At 39.4% G+C, this 10846-nt stretch overlaps 1 protein-coding gene and 1 pseudogene across 1 annotated transcript; both read left to right on the top strand.

The window, feature by feature from the left end:
- Positions 1-3403: 3403 nt before the first annotated feature.
- On the top strand, positions 3404-5576 carry LOC117381282 (F-box only protein 50-like; annotated as a pseudogene).
- A 1075-nt stretch (positions 5577-6651) lies between these two features.
- On the top strand, positions 6652-10786 carry LOC117381283 (F-box only protein 50-like). Its single transcript, XM_033978217.2, has 6 exons — positions 6652-6896; positions 7437-7523; positions 8027-8123; positions 9459-9554; positions 9619-9763; positions 10379-10786. The coding sequence occupies exons 1-6, from the start codon at positions 6755-6757 to the stop codon at positions 10520-10522; spliced, it is 711 nt and encodes a 236-aa protein (XP_033834108.1). The 5' UTR covers positions 6652-6754; the 3' UTR covers positions 10523-10786.
- Positions 10787-10846: the final 60 nt, after the last annotated feature.

The raw sequence follows: 10846 nt of genomic DNA on the forward strand, positions 1-10846 counted from the left end.
AAAAGGGAGTGCCGGAGGGCCGAGCGGGAATGGCGCAAGTCAAAGCTCCAGGTTCATTATGAGATTTACAGAGAAAAAATGACAAGGTTCAGGGTATTAAAAATGCCATCAATTCCACAATGCAAATAACAATCTAGCAGCCACCTAGACACTTAGAGCTGACTCACTTTGCACCTGTAACTGACAAAACTGTCCAAGAGATTGTCACCAGAGTTCATCTACATGCTGCCTCGATGTGTTACCCAATAAATTTCTAAATTCTGTGCTCAACAGTTTGCTATCACCACTCACTCTCATAGTTAATATGTCACTTCAATCTGGAACATTCCCAAGCGCTTTGAAAACTGCGGTTATCAAGCCTCTCCTAAAGAAGAGCAGTCTTGATGCCACAATATTGAACAATCTCAAATCTGCCGTTTTTTAGGCAAAGTCCATGAAAAAGTTGTTTATAAACAGCTTATTAACTTCCTTGAAATTAACAACTCCTTTGATGTCTTCCAATCAGGTTTTAGACCCCACCACAGCACTGAGACTGCTCTTATCAAGGTTACAAATGACATCTGCCTGAACACTGATGCAGGCAAAGTCTTGATCCTGTTAGATCTGAGTGCTGCCTTTGACACTGTGGATCATGGGATCCTCTTACAGAGACTGGAGGACTGGGTGGGCATCTCTGGTACGGCACTAAACTGGTTCAAGTCCTATTTTGAAAACAGGGAGTACTTTGTTGAAATTGGAAAATGTATATCAGATAAAATGTCCCTGACCTGTGGGGTGCCCCAGGGTTCAATCCTGGGACCCCTGCTGTTCAATCTCTACATGCTGCCGTTAGGCCAGTTAATACGCAGCAATAATGTGTCCAATCACAACTATGCAGATGACACTCAGATCTATGTCTCACTGGCAGCAGGTGAATATGGACCAGTGGATTCACTCTGCCACTGCATCCAACAGATCAGTGTGTGGATGCAAAACAATTTTCTTCTGCTAAACTCAGACAAGACTGAAGTCATCATCTTTGGCCCACAGAAACATAGAGAAAGTGTCAGCAGTCACCTCCAGTCTCTCTAAAACCTTCAACTCAGGCTAGAAATCTAGGGGTAATATGGACTCAGACTTGAACTTTAACAGCCACATCAAATCAATAACATCTGCAGCTTTTTATCACCTAAAGAACATTGCAAAAATCAAAGGTATACTGTCAAAGCCAGACTTAGAGAGACTTATCCATGCATTTGTCTCCAGTAGGTTAGACTACTGTAATGGCCTGCTCACTGACCTCTCCAAACGAGCCTTAACACAGCTGCAGTACATCCAGAACGCTGCTGCTTTGGTCCTGACTAGAACCAGGAAGTACGAGCACATAAGTCCTGTGCTCAGGTCTCTGCACTGGCTTCCTGTAGCTCAAAGAGTAGACTTTAAAGCAGCTCTGCTTGTGTATAAATCTCTCCATGGCCTAGGTCCAAAGTACATGTCCGACATGTTAGTGCCATATGAACCATCTCGCACACTGAGGACTTCAGGAACCGGCCTCCTGCTGGTGCCCAGAGTCAGGACTAAACATGGGGAATCAGCATTTAAGTTTTATGCAGCTAAAACCTGGAACAGTCTTCTTGAAGATGTGAGACAGGACTCTACTTTGACCATGTTTAAATCCAGGCTCAAAACGGTTCTGTTCAGCTGTGCATACGACTGAAAGGTTTTTATTCTGCACTCCTCTCTTTTAATGGTGAATTTATGATGATTATTTGTGATTATTTATGTTTTGATTTGTGTGATTTTAATGTCTTTCTTATTCTGTAAAGCACTTTGAATTACCTTGTGTACGGATTGTGCTATACAAATAAACTTGCCTTGCCTTGCCTTGCCTGTAGTGGACAACGTTTTGTCCAGTTGACAAATTTGAATTTTTCTTTTACTTTTTCCATGAAAATTAGTCACCAAAGGGGGGTGAATAGAGCAACATTTTACTTAATCATTTTGGGTGCGTTCACATTTTCATAATCACCACATGAAACTTGTGACTACACCCAGAACTAAACCAAGATTAAACCAGGCCTAAACCAGGACTAGAAAGGGACCCAGCCAAATCTACATATGGTTTTAACTGTGCCAAAACCAGGACCAATCAAGTGTGAAAGCGCTTCAAACTATGACCTTCTGGAGACACACACATGAATAATGCTCTATTTCACTGTTGGGCAGGTGACTTCAGTGGCTGGACCACCAGCTCAGAGGTCCTTCCTTATGATTTGAGTGGCATCCGAAAGGGAGCGGTGATCAGTGCCCTGCCTTAGGCCAGGCAAGTGCACGTACAATCTCAGGTTTGGTCTTCGAGCAGTCGTCCAGATCTGATCCATAGTAATAGTAGTTACTGCACAATCAAACAGGGCGAATTTGTTTTCCTTGGCCTCTTCCCGTGTGAACTTGATGTTTGGATTCACAGCATTAATAGGTGCAGTAAAGGTTTCCAGATCTTGAGTTATGATTTTAGTCCAGTTGTCATCCACGTATCGATACCAATTTGTTGGTGGGGTGCCTTAAAATGAGGCTAATGGTTTCAGAGGGGCGTTAAAGAAGCAATTTTGTTAGTAGAGACAATCCTGCCTTCAACCCGAATGGGGGCCTTAGACATCAACTATCCTCTATCTATAACTCCATCCTCAGCCCCAAATCAAACAAAGAAAAAAATAGGACTAGCCAGGATGTTAATAAGGGTGAAAACACCTAATAGGCGCTATTAGGTGCCTGAATGACTATGCTAAGTATGACTCGAGCACAGTGCACACTTAGTATAGCTCAATAGACCTAGCCTACAAACAGAAGCTGTAAAAAATAGGTCTTTTCAGTTTCAGTGTAGTTGAGGGTTCACCTTTTTGAGACTGAGAGCTACTTCATGGGCACTGAGTCATACGAAGGGCTACCAGTTTGATACGCTCTTCTGAAGTAACACATTTGCTCAGTTTGCCTTTAGTAATACATTATTAATAATGATTAATGATAATCATCTATGTGAAGACATGATTCACATATAATGAACATGTTTTTAAGATATTGTCTTTTTAAAAATATATATATAAATGCAAGGGTGATAAAAAAAAAAAGCAACAGAATAAAAAATAATTTTAGATGCAGCTCATTAGTGAGTTGTGCTATTTTTAGAACCGGCCTGCGGGGGACTTATGTAGGTCTTGGAGACGACCTGGCGCCCGCGGACACAGTGTTGGTGATCCCTGGTGTAGTTGGCTCCTCCCTTCAGGCAGATATAAGGCAGTGACCACCACTGAGCTGACCAGAGCTGAAGAAGTAGCTTGGATGAGCAACGTCTTCACTCTTACAACTTTTTTGACCAGTGGACAGATTTTAGAGTTTGCTTTTAACTGGAAAGAGTTAAATGGCCCATTGCATTGTACAGAGCAGCAACATGTGCTCCGGGGAGTGGAAGAAGAAGTGCAAGGATGAGTGGGGTCTGCAGGGCGCGCCAATGCCTGACAACGTGGACTGGAGATCTGTTTATGAAGCCAAACCGTTCAACAGAAACTTACTGAAGAATCCATCTCCCTACGGTACGTTTAAAAAATCCCTTTAAAGCAATAAAGGGGCATGACTTTTAGTCTTTTAGAGTCTAAACTATTGTTAATATAATTTTGGGACCTGTAGCATACTATAGTAAAATGAGCTTGTCATCAGGCAGGTTTGAGTCCGTGGCTGCTTGTTGGTCTTATCAGCTTATGCAAACCTCCCATGCTCATCAATTATCATGATTCACCTGTAGCTGTCAGCTTGTTACTATAGCCTCACTTAAATACAGAGTTGGGAAATGAAAGGCCTTTAAAATATGAACTTGGAGGAGACCTGTCAGCATCAATAGGGAGTGTTAATGTTTCTATTCTGGTGTCATTAAAATTCTATTTGTTTCTGATTTGTGCACAGGGGTAACAAAGGATTGTCCACCACCTGAACGCAGTTCGACAGAATATGACAGTGGGCCTCCACGCTTTATACCTGATGGTAAGAATTTTGCATTATGTGGAAGGGCATCTGGCATAGACTAAATATTCTATGTAACCTTTTTTTATGAAAGATGTCTGTGTAATCCTTCAGTCGTTCAGGTATGATCCATATTAAAAGAAAAATTCAAATCTGTCAATTGGACAAAATGTTGTCCAGTTGACAGATTTGAATTTTTCTTTAACTTTTTTTTTTTTTTTTTTATAAAAAATTGTCATCAAAGGGGTTACTTGAGCAACATTTGAGTTAATCATTTTGGGTGTGTTCACATTTGCACAATCACCACATCAAACTTCAGACTAAATGCAGAACTAAACCAAGATCAAACCAGGCCTAAAACGGGACTAGAACTGGATCAAGCCAAATCTACATATGGTCTTAAACTGTGCCTAAAAAAGGGACCAAATACATGTGAATGCACCCCAAACAATGACCTTGTGGAGACACACACATCAATAATGCTCTGTTCCACTGTTGGCCAGGTGACTTCAGTGGCTGGACCACCAGCTCAGAGGTCCTTCCTTATGATAGGAGTCACATTCCAGCAGGAGCAGTGATCTGTGCCCTGCCTCAGGCCAGGCAAGTGCACTTACTATCTCAGGTTTGGTCTTTTAGATTCAGTGATGACAGTTTTAACCTTAGACTGTATAAAGAATCTATATATACAGTCTACGGTTTTAATCTTAACCATAAGTATTTCTGCTATACAGGCATTTGTAATTAGTTTTTCTCTCTCTCTGTTTCTACAGTATAATACTTTCACACTTGTGTCTATGGATCAGTTGTACAGTGTCACTTTCACCAGGAGATGTCCCTATAACATGTTGTGATGTGTGTTATTTCATTTTGTTAACTTGGCTTTTTATTATCTTCTTCTCAGCTGGTTTACAATGGAGCAGATGGTGGACTTGAAGGCTGAAGGACTGTGGGAGGAACTACTTGATCAATTTCAACCTGAAATTGTGATCCAAGACTGGTATGTTTGCCCATGTGTCACTAATTAAACAAACAACGACTAATGAAGTGTCAGTTGATATACTAGGAGGTGTATGATGGCTCAAATGTCTATAATTGATTAGGTATGAGGAGAGCCGTTTGCATAAGTTCATCTACCAGCTCCATGTGAAGTTACTGGGAGCTGACAAATCTACAGTGATCGCAGAGCACACAGTGAACCCCTGGGAGGACCGCAGCGTTCGCTCACACAATTGGAAGGAGGTCAGTCCCATCCTGTCCCATTCAGAATATAAACATGTATTCACTTTATTTATTTTAATATTGTTGTAATAGTGTTTTTTATACATTGCTCACCTCTAGCCAATATCTACAGTAATTAAACAGAATATATACTGAATTTCACAATATTCTCCCTTGCCTTTATGTCTTTTGTCCTCTAGGTGTCCCACGTGTTCTCTGGCTATGGTCCTGGTGTCAGATATGTCCACTTCCTGCACCGTCTGAAGAACCAATTTCTCAATGGATTTTGGAACACAATGTTCACAGGGAGCTCAGTGATGATCAACCCAAATAAATGAGCCACTGCTGCCACAGATGGTTTAATTTGATCAGTATGCTGCACTTTGTCAAGCCAAAATGTGTTTGAATGCAAAGTCGTGGTTAATAAAAGAGAAACAAGTTGGATTAAAATTGTATCACATCCTTTATCTTGAGCTGGGGAGTGTGAGCTGTTATAATTATAGTGCTGTTATTTCATTAAAGGTACAATATGTAACGTGCTGGAGGGTTCACTACTTGCTGTTCTGTTTTGCCTGAAATGTTTCATACTACAGCACTACATTCTTTATCTGTGGGTAAAGTTACAGATCAGAAGAGAGGAGGAGTGGAGACGGGTATTTTTGAGCAATAGAAACACCCACAATGAAACAAAAGCAAGATAGTTAGGTGGAACATTCCAGGTGAAGCAATACAATCTCCATGGAGACAAGATGACAGACTTTTCTCCAGAAAAGTTACATTTTGCACCTTTTAATGAATCAGTTACTTTCAAACATGCTGTAGGTCTACACACAAGTCTACTGACCCAATCAAATGTGGTCAGCTGCATATCATTCTCCTAAGTCTCAGTAGGGGTGTCTGACTGGGAGGGTAAAGGGTACTGTTTACCCAGTGCACAGTGCAGAAAGGGGCCCCTAACAGTCCGTAATGTGCATTTTTCATTAGACAACATGTATTGCGGGTCCATGATGATGATTTGTACCCAGGGCCCAGAATTTGGTGCTTCACACTTGCGCCTCAGAAAGCAGTATTGTATTTTAATTTGTGGTATGAATTTGCTATAACTGTGATACCAATTTTGTCAAAGGTGGAATCCAATACAACAGAAAAAAAACAACAACAAAACATTGGCACGCATTCCACCAGCAGTAGACAAGTTATAATTTACAAGTATAAGTTTAATGTAAAAATGAAATATCTCTATTGTATCTGAATTTGGTTAACCTGATCAGATGACTAGTTTTCTTTTTATACTTAAAAATGAGAAGATTTAGCCCAGCTGTTTGTGCTTTTTAATACAGTAGAAGGACCATCAGAGAGCGGGATTACAGTACTTGTAATAAAGTCATAATGCCAGGACCACTGTTCCTTTAAGAGTGACCGGGGCCGATGCCATGTTAAAGATAATGGGCGTGGCGTGTGGCGCAGTTCATTTCAGCATAAAAGAATAAAAAAATGTGTAGCTCAAGACTGTAAAACTGTATTTGTGAGAGTAACCCATAGAAGCATGTCCTCCGGGGAGTGGAAGAAGAAGTGCGAGGATGAGTGGGGTCTGCAGGGCGCGCCGATGCCTGACAACGTGGACTGGAGATCTGTTTATGAAGCCAAACCGTTCAACAGAAACTTACTGAAGAATCCATCTCCCTACGGTACATTATGCACATCTGAAGATTGCTTTTTGACGACATTTTGTTCTTAGTTTTGGCTTCATATACTCATGCATGTGTATGTGGCTGCATTCACTTTAACTTGATTTCAATAACTTCAATAACTTAAATAACTACGCTATTTTCCTATATTTTCGTTGCTTTTAATAGTAGCATTACTGCTGTAGGCCTACTGGCAAAGAAAGTGGTGGTGAGTGCAACCAGCTGCTAAAAGTCTGATTTGAACTTGGACCAAACCAGCACTCAACACTAAATAAACATTGAATTGGCCAATCCAGCATTCTTGAATTACTCCCTGAGCAACAATGTTTATGCTGTATAATCCCTCAGTTGTCCAGGTCTGATCCATAGTAAAATTTTATACTGTAAAGCTTTTCATAGAGGTAAGGCGGTCTACTCAAATAAAATTACTATAAACTATAATGTGCCAAATAATAATCACATTTGGCTTTAAAAGTGAAAATTATTCTTCACCTGTCTATGTCCAGTTTGTCCTCCCTATCTCTCTCTCCTCTTTTGCAGCGGTTCGTCATGACAGCGGGTCCGGTGAAGGGGGCTTGTCTGAAGTGCCTCCTCGTCGGGGTCTTTGTATTCCTGGATTTATAGAAGGTAAGGCAGTATATGAAAGAAATGCTCCAGAAAAAAAATTTGAACTTAAAAAAAAAAAAAAAAAAAAAATACAGTACCAGTCAAAAGTTTGGACACACCCTCATATTCAATTGCTTTTTTTCGTTTATTTTTACTACTTTCTACATTTCATAAACACACAGAAGACGTCATATATATGAAGTAAGATAAATGGAATTATGTAGCAACTAAAAAATTTAAATAAGTATACTATAAAAGTTAAATAACTCTACTAGTAAATATTTTTTGACCATGCAAAGGGATTGAGGATTTGAATATAAAGTATAAAAAAAGATTTATAGAGTCATTTACTATTTTTTCCTTTCTACATAATTCCATATATCTTGCTTTATATATTTTATGTCTTCCATATGTATCTTAAATGTAGAAAGTAGAAAAAAATAAAGGAAAAAAACAAACACTGAATGAGAGAGTGTCTCCAAACTTTTGACTGGTACTGTATATACCATTTTATTTGTTTGCAGGAGACTTCAGTGACTGGACTACGAGCACAGAGGATATTCCCTCTGACTTGAGTGGAATCCCCAAAGGAGCTGTGGTCTGTGCTATGGCTAAATATAGGTTTGTTATGACTACTGGATTCAGTGGTTGATGGTGCAGAATTAGAAGCAATTAATCCACTTTTTGATTATTTCTCTATGGGGACAAGGTGCATTATGTAGCACCTGCTTGTCTCCATGGAGATGTTATTTCTCTGCCTGGAATGTTACACAGCACTGTGTTAAGTTTTACTTTCTTTCAGTTTTTCAACTGCAGCTGTTTTTATTGCTAATAAATTCCTTACAAAACATATATTCTTATTATAAGTAGGGTTATTTCTCCACCAATCTGACCTGTAAGTATGCCTGGTAGTGTCCTACTTAGCTCCGTGAAGATGGTTTGGTTTAATGCTATACTCTGAAACATTCTAGACAAAGCAATCTCTCACTCTCTCCAGTGTACGCAGACACTGGGGGAAAGGTTGGTTAAGTGTTTTGCCCAAGGACGCAATAACAGCATTCATTTGTGTGAGCCAACCTGTGGGTCAGTGAATCAGACCCCTCTAACAACAATGTTTATGTCGAGAGCAGGATTCAAACCGCCAGCCTTAGGATCAGAGAATAAACCATAGAAGGTATAAAGAAGTGGACTAAGGGAGTGTGACATCACCCATAGCATTCGGCTCCAGCCAAATAAAGCTTGTCAAGGAAATTATAGGGTCTAATTGGGAGCAAAGTTCCATATTTGCAATTTCAACAGTGAGTATCATAGCAACCAAAGAGGCAATCCGGAGCAAGGATGTTGGAGGTAATGTTTAAAGAGGGTGGACGCTTAGCAACGCTGTCAATCATACCTGTTGCTAATGCTAGTGTGAGCAACCCTAGGGAAAGAAGGTGCCACATTGTTCTGTTATTGATGTTTATATCTTGTTGTACGGATAATTAGCCAAATAAAAAACACAAGCATCATGTATTGCAGATTTATATGAATATGATGAGAACAATTACGAGCTTGACACCAGCAGTTAAAAAGAGAGGAGTGACAGTTTTTCAATAGAAATTGAATTGGAGCCAGAAGCATGCCCATGATCACTTCCACTTTTGGAACACGGCAGATAGCAGGTTAGCTATGTTCATTTATATGTAGGCCATGGGACAAGCTACTGTCGAGTAAGGGATAGTTGCTGGAGTTGAGTAATCTACACCAGAAGTTACATAGTACACCTTTAATCATTTATGTATCTGCACATTTGAGTGGCCATATATCTATCTTCCCAGCATAATAGACCTTTTCATTTGTTATCTTGGACCAGGGGTTAGACACTACTTTGCCTAGTACTCTTCAATGGTAGTTACTTATTTGATGTCAATGTTTTGCTCTGTGTAATAAGGCCAATCTTTATTTTTCCCTTCTCAGCTGGCATATTATGGAGCAGATGGTCGACTTGAAGGCTGAAGGACTGTGGGAGGAACTACTTGATGAATATCGACCTGAAATTGTGATCCAAGACTGGTGTGTAGATATAGTGTGTTTAAATATGCTCATTTTGATTTCTAAAATATATTCTTATTATTAGGTATGAAGAAAGCTCTCTTCATGATTTCATATATCAGCTTCATGTGAAGTTACTGGGAGCAGACAAAACTAGTGTCATTGCTGAGCACACATTTAACCCCACTGAGGAACGTGGTGCTTACTCTCGCAATCACAAATGGAAGGAAGTGAGTTTCTGCACACTACTCAAACGTTTGGCACCACTTTATAATAACTGCACCTTAAGAAGGCATGAACAGAGATATAATTCAGAATGAACAAATTGTTGATTAATAATTTTGAGTTTATGGTTAGGAGCTAGGGTATTAATTAAAGTTGCACTATGTAACTTTTCTGGTAGGAGGTTCACTTTGTCTGGAATGTTCCACAGGATGGCATTAAAAGTATCCATCTATTTATTCAATTAAAGATGATTTTTAATGCTCAGAATCACTGTGAGAACACATTCTTTCTGTAAGCGGACTTGCTTCTCCACAGATCTGACCAGTAATTTGGCTTGATGGTGTCACCTGCTTGTCTTGCTGGATATAGCCAAGTTTAATGCTGTATTGTGTACTATTTCATTTAAAGCAATAAATTGTTTATTGACACAAGTATGTGGAAGACCCCAGAAAAGCTACATAGTGCATCTTTAAATAGTTACTAGTAAATTATTTGTTCATTTTTTAATGAGTCATTGTTTTTGCTTTATTAAGGTTAATTCAAATGTAGTTATTGTAAAGTTTTATTAAATGCTCTGCTCCAAGTACACACTAAATGTTGTTGTCTCTAATGGCCTCTAGGTGTCGCACGTGTTCTCCAGCTATGGCCCTGGAGTGAGACACGTTCATTTTTTGCACAGACTGAAGAACCAGTTTCTGAACGGATTTTACACCACAGCATCCAGTGGCAGCGCAGTTATTGTGAGACCAGTTAAATCCTACTGAAAGATATCAATTGTATTATAGTCTCGAAGACTCGTTAGTCGTTACACAGACTATAGATCTTTTAAAACTACCTAAACCATCTGTATTTACACCACACATATCTACATTTTTATGTTTTATGCATATATATTAAAAAAACACGAAATGCAATCTTTTTGTTGCATTATAATTAATTACAATATTACAGGCTATTCTCACTCTATGAACACTGCATGAACTGTCACTGTAATTACTCAGATGTGCACAATTAAAATATAAGTGTCCAAAGATATTATTTTGCACTGTATTTTCTATAGCACATACGGTCACATCTGGACACATTTA

Source organism: Periophthalmus magnuspinnatus, chromosome 14 (assembly GCF_009829125.3).
Source record: "Periophthalmus magnuspinnatus isolate fPerMag1 chromosome 14, fPerMag1.2.pri, whole genome shotgun sequence".
Taxonomy (NCBI): domain Eukaryota; kingdom Metazoa; phylum Chordata; class Actinopteri; order Gobiiformes; family Gobiidae; genus Periophthalmus; species Periophthalmus magnuspinnatus.

Coding starts and splice junctions, on each gene's coding strand:
- LOC117381283 (XM_033978217.2), top strand. CDS start 6,755: ATGTCCTCCGGGGAGTGGAAGAAGAAGTGCGAGGATGAGTGGGGTCTG. Junction 7,524..8,026: donor TATTCCTGGATTTATAGAAG/GTAAGGCAGTAT, acceptor ATTTGTTTGCAG/GAGACTTCAGTGACTGGACT. Junction 8,124..9,458: donor TGTGCTATGGCTAAATATAG/GTTTGTTATGAC, acceptor TTCCCTTCTCAG/CTGGCATATTATGGAGCAGA.